We start from the raw sequence: 21,652 nt of genomic DNA on the forward strand, positions 1-21,652 counted from the left end.
CTGAGGCCTCTATCAGACATGAACCGAGCAGGCTGATAGCTTCCTCCTGTTGGGGTAAAACCCTCTTCCCTCAGGAGGAGGTGAACAAGGTTCTACAAGATGATACAGGAGCAACCCAAAATTGCAGGTGAGGCGGGGCCTCACTGCCAAAACGAAATTCGAAGACCAAAAGCAAGCTTTCTTCAAGAAGAAGCAGAGAGTTACCCCCTACAAAACGAACCGGGGTCACTGGTATCAATAGTCAGTTACCCACTCGTCATCACAGTCTTCCTCTGATTCGATGTCTATGCATCCGAATCCCCCTCATCAGGTGGTCTACCTCACTGATTCCCCAGGTACACAGCCCAACCCCGTTTGGATGACCTCGCCTGCATATAGCCCTAGCTCCGAACCCTCAGGTTCCTTTCGTGGACACCAGAGAGGAAGCTATAGGAGTAGAAGACAGTTCCGCCATCGAGGCGGACCTAGGAAAAGGGGGCTCGGGGAAGGAAAGGACCTAGATTCACTCCCTCTCAACGAGGTGGTCCCAGTAGGGGGGAGACTTTACCACTTTCGAGACCATTGGACCTTCGGTCCGTGGGCTCATAGCATAATCTCTAAAGGTTTGAGGTGGAAATGGCCACAAGGTCCTCCTCCTCCACCAGTGACCTTCTCCCAGAAATCCACTCCCATCCTGAAAGAGTACACCACAGAGTTACTCAAGAAGAAAGCAATCAAACGGGATCGATCACTGAAGTTCCAAGGCCGCCTGTTCACAATTCCGAAGAAAGGCTTGTCGGCATTGAGAGTGGACCTGGACTTGTCAAAGCTAAACTCTTACATTCTCTGCGACAAGTTCCGGATGTTGACTATCTCTCAGGTACGGACCTTACTTCCCCGTGGGGCCGTCACCACCTCTGTCGATCTTACCGACGACTATTATCATGTGCCTATAGTTCGAAACTTCTCTTCTTATCTGGGTTTCTGCCTAGGCAGGAAAGCCTTTGCGTTCAAGACATGCCCTTCGGCCTCAACATTGATCCCAGGATATTCACAAAACTGGGAGAGACAGTGTTAGAACAACTCAGGAACCAAGAGATACAGATCATTGCTTATCTGGACGGTTGACTCATTTGGGCCCGGTCGGCCATAGAAGGCAACAGAGCTACGAAGGAAGTACTTCGATTTCTCGACAACCTGTGATTTCGGGTCTATCTCCAAAAGTCTCGCCTGCAACCATCAGGCCACTTAGAATGGTTAGCCATTCAGCGGAACCTTTCGAAGCACACGTTGTCTCTCCCTTCCAAAAAGGTAAGAGAAATAGCTTCCAAGATCAAGAATTTTCTCAAACAAACAGGTGTCCAGAAGAGCCTTAGAAAGTATCCTCGGCCTCCTCCAATTCACTTCAGTAACAGATCTCCTATTAAAAGCCAAACTCAAAGACATCAATCGAGTTTGGAGAAAGAGAGCTACAGTACCTATAAGAGACAAGGTCTCGAAGATCCCCTCTGTCTTGAAAATGAGACTACGCCCATGGTCCGAACCGAAGAACCTCTCCAAATCGGTTCCTCTACAATTCCCACCTCCACAAGTGACATTCCATACAGCCGTGTCTCTAAGTGGATGGGGGGATTACTCCGAACATCAGATGTTTCAGGGATCTTGGTCACCCGCCATGAAACAGTCCCATATCAATGTTCTCGAAGCCATGGCAGTGTTCTTGACCCTGAAGAGACTCTCTCCTCCGAGGTCGACCCACATCAGAGTAGTGTCAGACAGCACAGACGTAGTACACTGCGTCAACAGGGGAGGATCCAAGTCACCCAACCTGAATCAGATCCTGGTCACTATCTTCGCCTGGGCAACAGAAAAGAACTGGTTCCTGTCAGCAACTCACCTAGCGGGAGTCCAGCATGTGAGAGCGGACTCACTATCCAGGACGAAACCACTGGAGTCAGAATGGTCTCTAGACATAATTTCATTCCGGTGGATACTCAGGCTGGTTCCGGGCCTCCAGGTAGATCTATTCGCAACTCAGATGAATCACAAACTTCCTTGTTATGTGACCCCAACCCTGGACCCTCAGGCTTATGCCATGGACGCATTACCCCGGGATTGGAACCATTAGAAGAAGATTTCCCTATTTCCCCCAGTGAATCTTCTAAAGAAACTTTTACACAAACTAAGCTCCTTCCGGGGGGCAGTGGCTTTAGTACCACCTCACTGGCCAAGAACAGTTGGTTTCCTCTCCTCCTCGGGTTGAAACTCCATCCCTTCGGGATCCTGTTCCCCAAACTGACCCAAGTAATCCAAACTCACTGTGTCAGATTCCTCAAGGATAGCCAAAACTCTAACTTTGTGGACTACAGGAAGTTTGCAGCTCGTAGAGACGCGAACATTGAACTGGAAAACGATCTCTTCATCGAATCAGACAAAAGGGACTCGTCAATTCGCCAATATGATTCGGCCGTTAACAACTAGCAGGTTCCCTAAGAGTTCAGACCATACTCTTATTTCTCCGAATTTAGCCACTTTCTTGAGGTTCCTATTTGACAAAGGCCTAACAGTTAGCACTTTAACCACCATCAAGTCAGCTTTGAAGAAGATCTTCCTTGTTGGGTTTAACATTAACCTAGCTGATTCCTATTTCTCATCTATTCCAAAAACATGTGCTAGGCTTTGACCTTCGGTTCGGCCACAAAAGGACTCTTGGTCTCTGAACGTTGTCCTCAAACTTGCGACGGACATAGACAATGAATCCTGCTCTTATATCACTCTTCTTAGGAAGACTTTATTTCTAACGGCTTTGGCCTCAGGTGATGGAATATCAGAACTAGCAGCTCTCTCACGAAACCCGGAAAACATAGATTTCCTCCCTTCAGCCGAAGTACTCCTTTCTCCAGACAAAGCTTTCCTAGCTAAAAAATGAGGATCCGCAAAATAGGTGCTCCCCTCGGAAGATTATTCTTCTTCCCCAGGATCTTTTCTCTGTGTACAGTCACTACTCTCAAGCCCTTTTTAGCTAGAACTGCCACCCGCTCGTCTGGCCCCTTGGTTATCAGGGAACAAGAAGGTACTATTTCCATTCACGGTATCAGGCAACAAATCCTCTACTTCATTAAACATACTAATCCGGAATCATTTCCCCAGGCTCATGATATACGGACAATAGATACCTCCAACAATTACTTCCAGAACAGGGACTTTGATGATTTTAAAAAATATACGGGTTGGAAATCCCCTATGGTTGTCAAACGCCACTATCTAAAGATCTTACTGGCCCTTAAATACCCGACGATGGCAGCGGGGAGCCTTATCCCTCCCCATTAATCTCTTCTTCCTTTCTTCCATCTCTTCTCTTCTCCCTCCTACCCGTCACTCACACCACGTCGCCACTCTCCTGGGTAGTTCGTTAGCCCAATGATATTTGCCATGTTTAATTCCTATGGTTTAACTGTTATTGTAGTTACCGTTCCTTTAATGTTTAGATATGCTTAGACATGTAAGGTTTGATGCCTTTTGCGATTCGACACTCGGTTGATTCCTTGTCGTCATAGTTATTTAGCCTTACGTTCCCTATGTCATTTGGCTAGTTGGTAATTGGACGATTACTTACATTATTATATTATATTACAGTATTGTCGTACATGGTGATTGTTTTCTCCTCATTATGTTATTACTTTATTGGGCTTGGAAGGCATTTTCTGGTACATTTTCACCGGCCGTCACAGGTCGACCCAGAAAAGGGATTTTGACGAAGGAAAAATCTATTTCTGGGGAGAGACCTGTGACGCCCGGTGAAACGCTTCCCGGTTATTTTTGTACGGATCCACCCTTTCCTTGCCAAGCCATATGTTCTTGCAGAAGGATGACCTAGAAGGCGTTCGTGTGGGGGACGTGGCGTGGTCCAAGTGTGGTTTCTGGGGTCTTTGTTACGGCCCTTGCCTTTGATGAAGGAGTTATCTAAATGGAAGACAGCCTGTGAATAGTGGTTTTCACACGCCCCTGATGTATACACGACACTCACGAGGTGCTCGCTCGAGGGTAGTAACCTCTGCATTCCATGCTTTTATTTTTCTCTGGTATATTTGGAAGATTTATATCAGAAAAAGTGTAAAGAAGGACTTTTTCACCGGGCGTCACAGGTCTCTCCCCAGAAATAGATTTTTCCTTCGTCAAAATCCCTTTATACTTTTACCTTCGGTGGATTTCCATTTATTAATAGATTTCTGAATGTCTTTTTACTTTAATAAATGTTTATGTACCTTTATATGCTACTTTAAAATTTTACTTCCAGTAATAATTATTTCTATCAAGTAAAAAAAGAAATCCGTATAGTCTAGAACCCACCACTGGTCTCATTTCCGCATCTTTTGGTTTTCCTCTATGATGTCTTAATGCACCATTAGCCCATAGCAGGTTGTCTTCAACAAAGGAAATAAGGCGTTGAAACAATGTCTCGTATGTCTCGCCATCACCCAGTTTTATGTCTATTAAGTCCTCAAACCATGACTCTATGAGTTGTATGTTATAACGCAAACGGATTGTTTTGCAAATGTCATTGTGTGAAGTGCTGTTCCTCACAATTGTAATTTTAGAGATCACTGTAGCATAATTAGCTATCTGGCCTAACATAAGTTCAAGTCTCTTCACCTGTTGTGTTAAAGATAAACCAGATTTGAAATTAACAAATCCCCTATTAAGATTTCATTTTGTCTTCTTTCCCCATCTTGTAATTTTACCATTTTTAATGATGCAAGTAGTGTCCTTCAAGCTTTAGAAGGTTTTAATTTCAGTAACCCTTCAGTTATAAAGATTTTAGAGTGGCTTTTAATTATTGTCCTGAAAGGCATAACAGTTTGGTTTTGCTGTGTTCTGGCACACATAGGTGTGTCTGGAAATTAAAGAGGTAGATTCACTGGCAAAGAATGTTGAGCAGAGTTGCTACCAAGAAGGTATCCCATACTCTGTACAGTAATGATTTTTTACCGGAAATTAAGAATTTTCAATATTAATCTTACCCGATGATCATGTAGCTGTCAACTCCGTTGCCCGACAGAAATCTACGGTCGGGATACGCCAGCGATCGCTATCCAGGTGGGGGTGTACTCAACAGCGCCATCTGTGGTCAGGTACTCAAGTACTTCTTGTCAACAAGAACTCAATTTTTCCTCTGTCGTGCCGCCGGCAAGACCTACTTGGATACGCTGTTGATTTTGGAGTCTTTTGTTCACGATTTGGTGATGTATTTGCTCTAAAGTTTAGCCTTCGCTGTTCAGGAAGCTTTATCCTTAGCTTAGCAAGCTTTTGGAATTAATTTGACTTATTGGTTAACGAACTTTGCTTAATTTTGGAATTCCCCCTTGACTACTTCTAAATTCAAGATGTCTGACCATTCCCAAGTTCCTAAATACAGGCAGTGTAGTGTTAGGACTTGTACTAGGCGTCTTCCGAAGGCCTCTATAGATCCTCACACCGTATGTTCCAATTGTAGGGGTAAATCCTGTCAATTGGAAGATCGATGTGGGGAATGTGCTGGGCTTTCGGAATTCGATTTTAACGAATTCCTTAGATATGCACGTAGGTTAGAGAAGGAGAGAGATAGGAGGAGTTCTTCTCGCTCTGTGGATTTTTCCTCTCCCCATGCCCCTCAACCTTTTCCTTCCCCTGTGGTGGTGACTCCCGAACCTGCTACGAGTGCTCAGCCTGCAATGGCTGATATGTTGCGTGCCATTCAGGCTCTCGGTGAGAAGGTGGAGTCGTTGGTTAGTGACCGCAATCAGCTCTTGGCAGATGTCAGAGAGCTGAAAGCGAAGAGTGCAGTGGGAAGTGTTAGTGCTAGTGATGTGCATAGTGTCAGTGTCAGTGTTGCGCATGAGGGTACATCTGTGCGTGCCAGTCGTCCTCCCAGTCCGGGACCTCTTGCAAGCTCCCAAGCCCAGGGGAGAAGCAATGTCGAAGGACCAAAGGGTTCGGCAGGCCTTGATCGGCGCACGGATGTATCCTCAGTGGTTGCGGACGTATCTGTTAAGGATCGTCCCATCCACATACAGACGAATGAGCCCTTACATTCCTCGTCTGTGGAAGAAGTTTCCAGGAGGAAACGGTGGACCAAGGTCTCACGACCGCTCAAACGTAAGGTCCCTTCCGAGCTTGTCCAACGGCCCAGGTGTAGCCACTGGGTCAGTTCGGACTCGCCACAGTCATCTGATGACTGCACACCTCCCAAGAGAGGTAGAGTGGTCCCTCAACAGGCTACTGCTCCGTCTGTTGTTGCTCCAACCACAGTAGACCCTAAGTGGTCCATGCTGCAGACTATGCAGTCTCAGCTTGCGGCATTCATGCAGGAGTATCATGCCGAGAAGGTTAACACCTCTCCTGTTAACCTACAACCCGCAGAGGTTGTGCGCTCAGCAGATACTGCGGCTGCCTGCTCCCACACCCCACCTGTGAGAGCTCCTCCACCGATGCGCAGTCCTCCCTGCCAGACGCATGTTCTTGCTGCACCTTCTGCTAACATGCGTGAGCTGCCGCATCAGGAGTTGCCGGGTTCCAGCACTATGCGGCATTCTCCTCAGCCCATGCAGCATGCTCTGCAGACCTTACAGCATGCTCCGCATACCATGCAGCATGAGCCGCATACCTTACAGCATGCTCTGCATACCTTACCGCATGCTCCTCAGCCCACCGCAGACCCTCCCTCACACCAGCCCTCTGCTTTTGTTGTTGCCAGCTCGCAGACTGTCCAGCAGAGGCATGATGTTGGATCCGCAGGTACGCATGCACCCGTTCTGCAGGATTCAGCCGGTCAGCTTGCTGCTCTGCCTTTGCCACTCACAACTCAACTTTCGGATGATGATGTATCGGATGATGAAGCTGCTCATCTGGATGAACCTCACTCTGATGTTGAAGGACACAAGTCTTCGCCACCCTCCTTAGACTTTCGCAAAGTCCTTGCTTTGTTCAGGGACTTGTATCCTGAACATTTTGTGTCTGCAACCCCTCGTTCTCCTCCCTCCGAGTTTGCTCTGGGTATGCAGTCTGCTGCGCCTGCCTTCACCAAGCTTGTTCTCGCCAGATCATCTAGGAGAGCTTTGAGGGTTATGGGGGACTGGTTGCATTCCAAGAAGCAACTGGGAAGGACCTCTTTTGTGTTTCCTCCTCCCAAGCTTGCTTCTAAGTCGAGCGTCTGGTATGCCACGGGAGAGGAACCTGGCTTGGGGGTTCCTGCCTCTGCCCAGGCCGACTTCTCAAGTCTGGTTGACTCTCCCCGCAGGTTGGCTATGAGACGTTCGAAGATCTGCTGGTCCTTTTCCGATCTAGATCATCTGTTGAAGGGAGTCTTTCGTGCCTTCGAGATATTCAACTTCCTCGATTGGTGTTTGGGAGCCTTAAGCAGGAAGACTTCCCCTTCAGATAAGGACTCGGCCATGCTGATCATGTCTAGCATGGACAAGGCAATTCGGGATGGGTCTGGTGAACTTGCGGCTTCATATGTATCAGGAGTCCTCAAGAAGAGAGAACATCTTTGCTCCTTCTTATCTGCTGGTATCACTCCTTGCCAGAAGTCAGAGTTGTTGTTTGCTCCTCTCTCCAAGTGTCTGTTTCCGGAGGAGTTGATTAAGGGGATGGCTGCCTCACTTATCCAGAAGGATACTCATGATCTGATGGCTTCTTCTGCACGTAAGGCTAAAACCTTACCTTCCGTGCCTAGACCCTTCCGCCCTGCAGCAGTTGATACACCTGCTTCTAGGTTCATCCCGCCCTTTCGTGGCAGAACCTCCAGCAGAGGAGGTACCCGTGCAGACAGTCACCGTGGCAAGTCCAAGAAGGGTTCCAAGTCCGCAAAAGGCAAGTTTTGACTGCCTTCCTCTCCAGACAGCAGTAGGAGCCAGACTCAAGACCTTCTGGCAAGCTTGGGAGAGCAGAGGTGCAGACGCTCAGTCTGTGAAGTGGCTAAGGGAGGGATACAGAATTCCGTTCTGCCGCAATCCCCCTCTAGCTACATCTCCCATCAACCTCTCTCCCAACTACAAGGAGAAGGACAAGAGGCTAGCGTTGCAACAAGAGGTGTCGCTCTTGCTACAAAAGGAAGCAGTGGTCATAGTCCGGGATCATCAATCCCCGGGCTTTTACAACCGTCTCTTCCTGGTAGCCAAGAAGACAGGAGGTTGGAGACCGGTGCTGGACGTCAGTGCTCTCAATGCTTTTGTCTCCAAGCAGACGTTCACGATGGAGACGACGAAGTCGGTCCTAGCAGCGGTCAGGCAGGAGGACTGGATGGTCTCGTTAGACCTGAAAGACGCATACTTGGGAACATGGAATCAGGAGCAAAGGACACTTCACATCAATTGCAAGGAGTTGTTGGCGGTTCATCTGGCCTTGTTAAACTTCAAGTCCCTCCAGCTAAACAAGGTGGTGGAGGTGAACTCCGACAACACCACAGCCTTGGCTTACATCTCCAAGCAGGGAGGGACTCATTCGAGGAAGTTGTTCGAGATCGCAAGGGACCTCCTCATTTGGTCAAAAGATCGAAAGCTCACGCTGGTAACGAGGTTCATTCAGGGCGATATGAATGTCATGGCAGATCGCCTCAGCCGGAAGGGTCAGGTCATCCCCACAGAGTGGACCCTTCACAAGAATGTTTGCAGCAGACTTTGGGCCCTGTGGGGTCAGCCAACCATAGATCTGTTCGCTACCTCGATGACCAAGAGGCTCCCGTTGTATTGTTCTCCGATTCCAGACCCAGCAGCAGTTCACGTGGATGCCTTTCTGCTGGATTGGTCCCATCTCGACCTGTATGCATTCCCGCCGTTCAAGATTGTCAACAGGGTACTTCAGAAGTTCGCCTCTCACAAAGGGACACGGCTGACGTTGGTTGCTCCCCTCTGGCCCGCGAGAGAATGGTTCACAGAGGTACTGCAATGGCCGGTCGACGTTCCCAGGACTCTTCCTCTAAGAGTGGACCTTCTGCGTCAACCTCACGTAAAGAAGGTACACCCAAACCTCCACGCTCTTCGTCTGACTGCCTTCAGACTATCGAAAGACTCTCAAGAGCTAGAGGCTTTTCGAAGGAGGCAGCCAGAGCGATTGCCAGAGCAAGGAGGACATCCACTCTCAGAGTCTATCAGTCTAAATGGGAAGTCTTCCGAAGCTGGTGCAAGGCCAATGCAGTTTCCTCAACCAGTACCACTGTAACCCAGATTGCTGACTTCCTGTTACATCTAAGGAACGTAAGATCCCTATCAGCTCCTACGATCAAGGGTTACAGAAGTATGTTGGCAGCGGTTTTCCGCCACAGAGGCTTGGATCTTTCCACCAACAAAGATCTACAGGACCTCCTTAGGTCTTTTGAGACCTCAAAGGTACGTCGGTTGTCCACTCCAGGCTGGAATCTAGACGTGGTCCTAAGGTTCCTTATGTCATCAAGATTTGAACCTCTCCAATCAGCCTCTTTTAAGGACCTCACATTAAAAACTCTTTTCCTCGTGTGCTTAGCAACAGCTAAAAGAGTAAGTGAGATCCACGCCTTCAGCAGGAACATAGGTTTCACATCTGAAACGGCTACATGTTCCTTGCAGCTCGGTTTTTTGGCTAAAAACGAGCTTCCTTCACGTCCTTGGCCTAAGTCGTTCGAGATCCCAAGCCTGTCCAACTTGGTGGGGAACGAACTGGAGAGAGTACTTTGCCCAGTTAGAGCTCTTAGGTACTATCTAAGAAGGTCAAAACCTTTACGAGGACAATCAGAAGCCTTATGGTGTGCTATCAAGAAGCCTTCTCTACCAATGTCTAAGAACGCAGTTTCTTACTACATCAGGCTTCTGATTAGAGAAGCACATTCTCATCTGAAGGAAGAAGACCTTGCTTTGCTGAAGGTAAGGACACATGAAGTGAGAGCTGTGGCTACTTCAGTGGCCTTCAAACAGAACCGTTCTCTGCAGAGTGTTATGGATGCAACCTATTGGAGAAGCAAGTCAGTGTTCGCATCATTCTATCTCAAAGATGTCCAGTCTCTTTACGAGAACTGCTACACCCTGGGACCATTCGTAGCAGCGAGTGCAGTAGTAGGTGAGGGCTCAGCCACTACATTCCCATAATCCCATAACCTTTTTAACCTTTCTCTTGAATACTTTTTATTGTTGTTTTTGGGTTGTACGGTCGGCTAAGAAGCCTTCCGCATCCTGGTTGATTTGGCGGGTGGTCAATTCTTTCTTGAGAAGCGCCTAGGTTAGAGGTTGTGATGAGGTCCTTTAGTATGGGTTGCAGCCCTTTATACTTCAGCACCTAAGAGTCGTTCAGCATCCTAAGAGGACCGCTACGCTCAGTAAGGAAGACGTACTTAATAAAGGCAGAGTAATGGTTCAAGTCGACTTCCTTACCAGGTACTTATTTATTTTATGTTTGTTATTTTGAATAACTAATAAAATGAAATACGGGATACTTAGCTTCTTTGTTAACATGTATACTGGTCTCCACCCACCACCCTGGGTGTGAATCAGCTACATGATCATCGGGTAAGATTAATATTGAAAAATGTTATTTTCATTAGTAAAATAAATTTTTGAATATACTTACCCGATGATCATGAATTAAAGAACCCGCCCTTCCTCCCCATAGAGAACCAGTGGACCGAGGAGAAAATTGAGTTCTTGTTGACAAGAAGTACTTGAGTACCTGACCACAGATGGCGCTGTTGAGTACACCCCCACCTGGATAGCGATCGCTGGCGTATCCCGACCGTAGATTTCTGTCGGGCAACGGAGTTGACAGCTACATGATCATCGGGTAAGTATATTCAAAAATTTATTTTACTAATGAAAATAACATTTTTATTTATAATAACTGGCAACAGCACTGGGATAGTTTAACTGAAAATAAGATGAGAGAAATTACTAATGTTATATCCCCTAGGAGATATAAAATGATGCCCCGAAAGTGGGAGACAACTCTTTGTCGTCTCCGCATTGGTCACACTTGGATGACACATGAATTTCTGCTGGCTGGCCAACATCAACCATGTTGCGACGACTGTTTGATACCTTTGACAGTGATGCATTTGTTTTCTGAAGGCCCCACTTATAGCACAGAAAGAAATAGATATCTGTTTAAGGCTCGAGGTGAGGATGTCAGCTTCATCCTTGCCAAGATCCTTATAAATGATGTGGGATACAATGTTAAAGGCATTTTTAAATTTATTTCAGAGGCATGTCTTCTGAATGCTATTTAACATTTATAGCATATATTATCTCTTCTGGTTTTAATTGAATATTCTTTTAGTCTTTATTCATAATAAACGATATCGGCGTGAATGACCTTCGATGTCAGGAGACCAGAAAACTTCAAATCATTCATTCATTTCCCCATCTCGCATCATCATTAAGGTAGAGCTCAAAAAAGAATATTCTTCCATGCCTCAAAGCTGGTAATGGTCTTGTTTGTCAAGGACCACTGTTTTGAAGTTTTCCTGTTAGCCTTGATGCTTATCACTCTCTGTTGTGCAGACTGCCAGATAAATGTCAACTAATTCACTCTTCTGATGATGTGTCAGTTCGTCTATCTATTCCATGAAGCACAGTTGGGTAATTAATGCTGCTGTCACCATAAGGTAAACGACGAGTGGAATTACCTTGAACACTAATTGTGAACATTCTTGAACACCTGAGATTCAGAGGAAAACAACACGTGTCCTGACATTGGTGCATGTGCGAATAACAATGAGGGAAAACACTGATAGAAATAAAGCAGCTCTGTGGCATAATTTGTATTTTTCCTAACTTTATAACCTAAGTCTTTCAAGTTACACAACGTGCTTCAACCACCCCAATAATCTTATATATAGGTCATAGTGAAGGTTGTTCTACCTGGCAAGTGGACGGAGTCTATCCTCCACCCACCCATATCTATGTTTACCTCATTAAAAGTTTAAATGGCTTATTTCAGCATCCCTGAAGTCATAAACCATTTAGAGAACTCAGTTTTATATATTATGAAAAATAAAAATAACTACTTTTTATTTTATTTTAACGTGTAATGTATGTTACATTAGCTTCTATATTGCTTCATCCATTTTTACTTCTCAATCTATTTTCCATGTAGGTATCTTGCTTTTGCATTTTTTATTTTCCATATCACTCAGTTTGTTAGGCCATCCCTCTGATTTTCATAGTTTCCTAGTGCTCTAGGTTATGTTATGTTAGCTCCACTCCTTTAGATCTTTTCACATTCATCAATTCCTCTTCCTCATTAAATTGATTTTTTTCCACTTATTATGGTACTTTTACAACAGAAAACAAATTATTTATGTACAAATCCATAAATTATATGCCATCCCCTCATTCCTTGCATCTCTGTCTTGCAACTAGATTGCACAAACACAGCATAAAATGGTTGTTTCTTACTGGTTGTTCAAGGTAATTCTTGTGTTGACACTCATTCTTATGTCTGGTAGAAAATAGTTGAGGGTGAAAATATTAAAGTTGGCAATTTTAGACTATTTATAATTGATGGAGTTGTGTGTAGAAACTACTTTTATGTCATTAGAAGTCTTTAATTATTTTTTCTTTATATTTTTATTAGTGTTCTTTTTCTTTTCATATAAGAATTTATTGTTTAGGGGGAAGATTTTGCTAGTTTTTTTAGGCTTTTTTGAATTAAATAACAGCGTATTGTAAAGAATGATAGCCTTATATTTTGACATGATTCTTTTATTTAACATATGTATGTGTATTTTTTCCAGTGGAGTAGTCCATAGACGGTGGAGACCAGTCAACAAAGAACTTAGACCAGATATTGAGCTTGTGTTTAAAGCAAATAATGTCACAGTAAGTATTATGTCCCTTGGAAGTTTAGTTTGAGCACGCACATGCCCCACTATATCCAAAAGTGTCCGCAACTCACCATTCATGAGAGTTATGAATGGCAGTATTAAAGGAGACTATAAGTCTACCAGCTGAGTCATCAGGAGCCATTGCTTGATCCTAGTTTGGGTGTAAAGAGAGCCTGGTCACTGATTATTTCTAAGACATTGTACTGACCATTGCCTCTGCTGCTCATGAATGACCTTTAGACCTTTAATTATTTAGTTTCTATGAATCTCACCAGGGGTCCTTATGGATTCCTCCTCAAAGCTTGTTAAGTTTAGACAACTTTCATAAAATTCTAGATTTCCTGTTTTCCTTGAAATCAATTGCCTCAACTCCCCTAGTATACTATTGGTCATTATGAGTAAATGGAGGGCAATAATATTGGTGTGGGTATGCCATTCAGTTTGCTTGTTGTATGCATGCTGTTTAAAATATGAGCGCCTACCAGACTCTCTTATTGAGGAATATATTAGGTTTTTTTGTTGCTAAATTTGTAAGAAGGACCCTTAAATGTAATAGAAAAGTGGATTTAAAGTCAGGGGAGCATCCAGAGAAGATTGGGTTAATGGGTTTAGCTTAGGTTGTGATGGGGATGTTACTACTTGGTGAATTACGGACTCACTGAAGTTTCTTTAAAGGTTTAAAGGCCGCTCATAAATGGTAGAGGCAAGGGACAGTGACATTGCCCTATCGAGCAGGACAATGCCCTAGAGACTGACTATATATACATGTGATCAGCACCCATGCCCCTCTCCACCCAAGCTAGGACCAAGGAGGACCAGGCAATGGCTGCTTATGACTCTCCAGATAGACCTATAGGCTCTCCCCAACCTCCACATCCTTAGCTCACAAGGATGGTGAGGTTGCAGCGACCTAAGAAACCAACGAGTTTGAGCGGGACTCGAACCCCAGTCAGGGACGTTACCACATCGGCCACCACAACCATAACAGTTTCCTATGTTCATGCAGTTTGAGAAGGCTAATGAATGTGCCTTTGGGTGACTGTGGTGTTCTTAGCCTATCCTCTTGATGTTACAAGTTAGTGGGGAGGAGGGTGGGCATGTATGTGACCATCATGTGAGTATGGAAATACCATCAGGTCTCTGTCTTTGAGGTTTCGAAAAACAGATTTTGACATAGGAAAAATCTAGTTGTTCCGACGCGATATACAAACCTCGTAATCATTTATTTAGGAATTTGCTTCAGCTCAGCTGAAACAGCCGAAAAGAAAGAAAACCAGGTAGTTGTGCTGATTGGTTTGCTGGCGGTATGGGGTAGTGCTTAGCTCCATCCCCCCCCCCCACCCCGCCAGCCTGCTTTCCCCATTCACTTCCTTCGGCTTAACGTGGATTGTTGTGCTACTCTCCGCTCTCTACGCTGCAGCCTTTTGCCTTCTCTTATACTTGTGTACTAGTGATTGTGTGATTGTAATGGAGGAGAAAATTACTCATAAGATGCGATGTGTAGGACGTGGCGGGCGCTGCAGTAGGTGGCTTTCGTCCCCTTCTGTAGACCCACACACGCTCTCCCCAACATGCAGGGGAAAACCTTGCTCTCAAGGTTCTCCATGCCGTGAGTGTGAATCCTGGCCGCCCTTGCAGTGGCAAGCTTTCGAGAATCGATGCAAATATCGCCGGAACCCTGAAGCTTCTGCTTCAGAGAGCTCGCCTCTTTCGAAGAAGAAGAAGAGGGGTGGGGTGCCGGGACAAAGTGTGTCGTTGTTGTGGTTTGCGGACTGTTGCCGGAGGTAGCACCCGAATTGCCTAGTGTCCGAATGCCGACATCCCGACGTTCACTACACAACAAATATACAACGGTGGAATACCCAAAAACCTAAGTAACAGGTCAAGAGAACGGAGCTCTGGGCACCACCCCTTGATTTATACTGGGTAAGGGGACCCAACCTGAATCTTGCTTTCTTCTTAAATTCCCTTTCCTTGGGCTAGCTGGATTAACATGTAAGATGATCGTTGATTCATTTCTGGGGAAAAATGAGCAGCATATGTGAATAGCTTGAATTTAAGGTTAGATAGTTTCAAGTTCAAGTAAGGGTCAGAACATTAGGTGAAAGGAAAAAAAATAAACAATGAAAACACAATTGTAAAACAAACAGTGGCTGTGAAGGGGACACAGAGATGTAAGGAACTGGAATAAATTTATCTTCATAAAAACAAAAAAGTATTTATTTGTAAATGAAGCAAAAAAAAAAAACTAAGTATAAACTAAGGTACACCTAACCGTGTATCTGTTTGGGCTAATACCAGTAGCTTGCCTCATGATCAAAGGGTTCATAGAACAAGGATTGCAATTCATGTGGCAAAACTAGAAGATCCCAACAATCTTGCTTATAACTGTCTTCCCCTAGGCAGACTAGCAACATACTCTGGTGGATCATGCAGATTTATTCCTGACTATGACAGAAACAAACTTCAAGCTTAACGGAGAACCCCGCAACACTATGGTTCATAATCTGTATGAACAATTTAAGAATGGGTTTAGGAATTGAACACACTTAAAAGTTTGGCTATCTTGGGCAAACATTTAAAAAATGTCCATCACTAAGTTCCAGTATGGAATCACATTCTGTCATCTGGTGATGTAGAGTAGCAATATCTTGAGCCTTGTTGATGTATTTTTGGATACTCAAGTTTTCCAACTGTCGAAGCTCCTTTTCAACTGACTGAGAATACTGACAAAGATCCGTGCCTGATGTCAAAACTTCTCTAATGACAACATCTAGTTGAGCCTTGAAACTTGAGTTTATATCTTCACTTTCTCCCGTTTCACCAATTTTGAGCAATGCATAATTTTTTTCTATCAAAACGAGATAATCATGTTTTGCGATACATTGGATTCCAGGGACGTATGTACTCACTCTTTTATTCCATTACCCCCCATTAGCCCTCAAGCCCATCCAGAAAAATGCCTCGTAACTGACAGCAACACCCCACACAAACTCTGTACATTCAAGTGAAAAAATTTTACCTTGCAAAAATAAATTCACTAAAAAGGTAGGATGATCAACTAAAGATTTAATTCATCATCCCTTCTTTCAGATACATATTCAATTATGAATTTACATTAGGTACAATACATTATTTCATAACAAAAAGCAATAGGAATAGACAATAAACTATCAGACAATATGGAAACATAGTACTTAAAAACACAAAATTAGATTATCGTCTATTCCTCCCAACAATGCTCCAATAATATACAATATAATAAATTTCATTTTTTTTTTTTCAAGAAACATTTCAGTATTACAGGTATACATTCAGGATCTATCAAGAAAAAAATTACATTCATTGCAGTCCAAAATCAATTTTAACGAATACAAAACTCATTGATTTTGGACTGTAGGTATTACAGGATATGAAAAATTTATTGAATCTATTATAACTGTCACAGTCAAAGTCAATTTACAGTACAACAATTATTATGACACTTACAGAAACCATGACTAAATAAAGATTTCCTCACACAACGTGTCCCATTCTCAGCCTTTCAAATATCCCAATGTGGGAATCAAAACATGACATAAAAAAGGGTAATTATTATCAAAACTTTCTTTAAAAACTGTACAAAGATTAATTCAGTGGAAGTTTTATAGTTGTTCTTCTGATTCTCAAAATTCTGTCTTGGGACATGCGCTGGGATTCAGCAATATGCTGGCAAGCCATATTAATTTTTTGCGCCACCGGAGACAGGCTAAGCCGGCGACTCTCCAGGTACAGGCTGGGTGTCTTTAATCGATCGATAACCTCGCATAACAATTGGTATTTGCTGGTGATCGACATTCTTTGAGGTAAACCAGAGACAGAATCCGTAGACCCAGAAGAGTACAATAAAAATCCCGAAAAATCAAACGATGACTCAGGGCAAAGTTGTGTTTCGGGCGACCCAGTGTTATGGCATTCAGGCTAGATACACCTGACTGTGCCACTTCAGCCTCGAGCTCTGACCGGTGTTTTAATCTACCATCAGAATGTCGGAAAGGGTTTGAATTCTGAGGTGACTCAGGAATGGAGGATGGTTCCCTCTCTATAGTATTCATCTGGTCAGTGAGACGTGGTCTCCACTCCAGGACTTGAGGCTGAACTATAGGTAGGTCAAGAACAGGACCTTTAGATTTAGTCCATGGGGGACTAAATCCACTGGAGGTGGGATCTTCAGGTGACAGTCGGTCGTCAGAATCGGGTGGTACAAAGCCGAGAAAGTCATAATCAGGATGAATAGACACTGCCGATTCAGAAACAGGGCTTTCTAAAGTAGCAGGTCTTGACCAATCTGGACTGGAACTCTTGGAACCAAGAGAAAGCAGTTCCAATAACAGAATACTAGACACTTCCCAGAATTTCCAACTCGCTGGAGGATGAACAACACCTTCCACTCGGAAAGAAGAAGCTAAGAACTGGGGCTTTGGAAATTCAGGAACAGGACAGTGAACCACCGACTCAGGAGACAAAATTGGGGTTTCACATACTTCAGTTGGGCTGTTCTCCCACAGTTAGAGGACTGAACGATCTCGAAACGATTCAGGCTTTAATATAGGAGTCTCATCACAATTTTCTGGAGGATATAGCCAAGCATCTAGTGCTTTTTTTCTCTCGTAAGTCCTAGCTGGTTTAAGGATGGGCTTAGGCTGTCTAGTAGGATGGTGACTTTTCCTCTGTCGTCGGGACTTGTTACAATCTCGGGACAAAAGGTAGGACGCCACTACTGCAGCCACCCCATAGGAGTCACCATCACTACTAAAACCAGAACTCTCAGATACTTCAGAGGAAGTTGGACTATCCTCCACGAGTCCAGGACTATTCCGAGTCTCTGTTACAGGATCAGGACCCTTCGCATATCAGAGAAAGTGCCTCCTAAGATAAACTGGAGGTTCAAACCAGGCCTTTGACTGGGTATGGTGAGCTCTGACGAGTTCACCATCAGGCAGTCTCTGCAGCTCATAGGTGACCTTATTCTCGTGTACCTTAGTAACTCGGAATACCCCCTCAAACCTAGGGATGAGCTTGTTCGTCAGAAGGTGCCCCAACAGGTGCACCTTCTTAAGCACCAGAGAACCCTCTTTAAACGGTTTGTACCAAGGATGTCCTTTATCCCATGGGTCTCTCGTTTCTGCTGACAGCAATGGGGTACTATTAACATCGTGAGCACCCTTCAGTATGTTCTCAGCTGGAGTACAGCCAATCTCAGTGTGGTGAGAATGGTTGTAGCTGAGAACTGCTCGGGATAAGTACTGGTCCCATTTCCGAGATTCCCCAGAAATCACCCTCAGTAACTCACCAATGGTACAATTTACCCGTTCCACAGCACCGTTACTAGAGGGTTTACACAGAGTTGTTTTCACATGTACAACATTGTACCGCTCCAACAACTCGGTAAATTCCTGGGAAATAAATTCAGGGCCGTTATCAGTCAATATCCGGACTGGAACACGAGGAATAACAGGAAAAACTTGGACTTCAAGCGCCTGGCATATCGTACTGCTCTTCTTATTCCTTATGGGTACTGCCGTCACCCACTTGGAATAGTGGTCGACTACCATCAGACACCCAATAAAACCAGTACTGGTTGTTGGGAGACTCACAAGGTCCATAGCAACCAATTCAAAAGGAGAAGAGGTCACTATTTTCAATGTCGGCGGGGCAACCACCTCATTTGAGACCTTACAAATCTGACATTCCCAACACGTCCGGCATATACCTCTGATTACATTAATCAAAGATCTGTGCCAGACGAGTCGACGGAGCATTGCAATAATTTTTCCGATCCCCCAGTGAGCATTCTGGACGTGTGTCTTGGCAACTAGATCAACCAGGACATTGAAGGTGACTACTGAGCTATCTGGATTCTGCTTCACTAGCAAACGCTGGTGTATTTCCAGGTCCGACCAACATCTCCTATAGGGTAGATAGGAGCGTGGAACTCAAGATGCAGGAACCCTAGAGTAGATCATCCTAATGACAGATTGAATCTGTCAATGATCTCCTTGGATCTTGGACACCTGACTAAAAGACAGAAGAGCATTCCCGGAGAACACTCCCCGATCAGGTTCAGGGTCAGTTACCTTCATAACAGTGGTCTCGGTATGCAGTGAGGAGACAGAGTACCCTGGGAGACAACTGAAGAACAGTAGTGTGGTCATACACCAACTGTTCTCGGGGTGAATCCAGTGTCAGGTAGGCTGCGTCCAGTAGGTTTCTACCAAGAATAAAACAAAAGTTAATGTGTTTGGCAGCTACCACCACATAGTTAAACAGCAGTAGCCTCCACCCGGAAGGACACTTCACCTCTAACTGGACGTAGCCTAGAATGCTAGAATGCTGGTGCAGGAACCAGTCAAGCCCTCTAGCTGTCCTCCTGACAGTACCTGGTACTCTATGCCAAGTTGGCTCAGTACAGACTCACTTACTAGACAAACCTGTGCTCCTGTATCAACAAGAGCACAAAATAAGGTTTCCTGCATCATTACTATACCTACTGCCGAGTGTTGAGACACATGGGTACAACTAGACTGACGAGGGGCCTTTTCTGTCACGTACTGGATTACAGGACAATCCTCCGGCGCATCCTGATCATCAGTGACCAGACTCTCAGCGTCAGGCACACGAGATTTTACCTCCGCCTTATGGCCCAGAATCACGTCAGTTGGAGGGACGTAATTGCAGAGCTCGATCAGAGGGTTTAAATGCACTCCAGACAGACACTGAAGATGCACACACTGAGGCTCGGTCACGGATGGATCACGACAGACTACGGGACAAGTGTGACCCCAATGGACCCAGATTTCCAGGTTCAATAGCTTAGATGCTGCCAAGAGCAACTCCAGAGCTGGGACTGTACCTGGAAAACGCATTGCCTTGATCCCGTTCCTGCTGGTCTTGTCTAGTCTGAAGCCTAGTCGACTGGCGTCTTTCAGAAACTGCTGAACTAAGGCATCCTGGAGCTTGTCTCCCTTCAGTTGAGAGTCAGGTGCGACACCTGACCCTTCCGTCCAGCAGTTCACGACTACCTCCAAGGATTCTATGAGAGAATCTGGACCACCATGAACCTCCTTATACAAGGCCAGTCCAGTAGGCAACTTGGGAGTGCTGGGTTCAGTAGCAAACAGACAGTCAGTTAATGCGGGGCCAGCGGGATAACCAGTCAGCTGCGGCATTCTGATCACCTGGACAGTAATTAACAATAAAGTTAAATTCGGACAGGTCCTCCAATGTCCAAGCTAGACGACTGTCCACCATCTTCATGTCATGAAGGTACATCAGGGGACAGTGATCAGAATGAATCACGAAGAACTGACCATAGAGGAAGGCCCTGAAGGTTTTCACCCCCCCATCGCAGAGCAGCCAACTCACACTCAATGGTAGAGTAACGGATCTCGCAGTCAAGGAAAGTCATGGAGTCGTACGCTATCACCCTACGCTCCCCTGGATCCTCCAAGGACTCCTGGCACAGACAAGCACCAACCCCCTCACCCGAAGTGTCAACAAACAACTCCAAGGGTTTAGCATCAGCGGAGTAGTCATAACAAGGTATGACAACATAATGTCCTCCTTGATCAGTTCCTTCAAGCACACAAAGGCACTGTCCATTTCTGCAGTCCACTTCAGTTTCCTAGTCCCTTGGGATTTTCGTCCTCCAGTCTTTGCAGATAACGGTTTGGCTATCTGTGAGCACATGGGGATAAACAGTCCCAGGAATCCCTGTAGCTCACGCACAGTGGTCGGTTTTGGGAAGTCTTCCACTTTCTGGACGTATTCCGGTAGCTTATGCATATCAGATGACCAAGATACTGGACCTCGACTTGAACCCAAGAACACTTCCTGAGTTTTATCTTGAGTCCGTGCTTTTGGAGAGTATCCAAAACTCGTTCTACCAGTTTCAGGTGTTCCTTGAAAGAAGACCCAAGTATCAAGATGTCATCAATGTAGACAACCACCTTAGCTTTCGGTAACACTTGGAGAATACTCTGCATTTCTCTCTGGAACACTGCAGGTACATTTTTCAGTCCAAACGATAATCGTCTGAACTGCCAGTGTCCAAAGGCGGTAGAGAAAGCTGTGTATTCTTTACTGTCCTCTGCCAACGGTAACTGGTAGTATCCACGAACCAGGTCAAGGGTTGTAAAGTATTTGACTCCTCGAAGTCCAAATAAGGAATCGGCCATGTTAGGGATCGGGAACTTATCAGAGACAGTCACCTTATTCGGTCTACGGTATTCCACACACAGCCTAATACTATTGTCCTTTTTTCGCACTGGAACAATGGGTGAAGACCAAGGAGAGATGCTGGGTTCAATAATACCCAGTTCATGCAACTCCTTGTACTGTTCCTCGATGGCGTCAGCGACAGGTTTGGCAAACCGTCGAACTCTCTGATAAATGGGCGTCTCGTCATACAGGTGGATGCGTATTGGTGTGCTTGAGCACTCTCCCACATCATCATCACCAGTACTGATGACTGGAAGATGACGCCGAAGCATTTGACAAAACTGGTCCTTCTGAGAAGAGTCCAGTTCGTCGGAGATAGACAGATTGTCTATCTCTTCCAATACGCTCGGTTCAGGAGTCAGGTCACACTCCTGTGCTATCAGGCAGGATAGAGGAGCATCCACCATTCCCATGGTGAACACCTTCCTCAAGAGATCACCCTTCTTGATCTTGGCAGTTTCTTCAGATGACCCCTTGATTAAAACTGAGGCTTTTCCATCTTTCAGTTTGAGGATGCCAGGGATTTCTGTAACTTCTTGACAGAGCAGGGATTATGATGTCGCCATCATAATACATTTCCGGCCAACA

General features: G+C 45.1%; 1 protein-coding gene across 1 annotated transcript in view; it reads left to right on the forward strand.

Moving 5' to 3' along the window:
* Positions 1-21,652, forward strand: part of LOC137653400 (DNA helicase MCM9-like) — a 524,132-nt gene that overhangs the window by 236,975 nt on the left and 265,505 nt on the right. The window contains exon 5 of the mRNA XM_068386747.1: positions 12,716-12,800. Within this exon, the coding sequence (XP_068242848.1) occupies positions 12,716-12,800 (85 nt within the window). The remainder of the gene's footprint in view (positions 1-12,715; positions 12,801-21,652) is intronic.

The sequence above is a fragment of the Palaemon carinicauda genome, chromosome 14 (genome assembly GCF_036898095.1).
Source record: "Palaemon carinicauda isolate YSFRI2023 chromosome 14, ASM3689809v2, whole genome shotgun sequence".
NCBI classification, from domain to species: domain Eukaryota; kingdom Metazoa; phylum Arthropoda; class Malacostraca; order Decapoda; family Palaemonidae; genus Palaemon; species Palaemon carinicauda.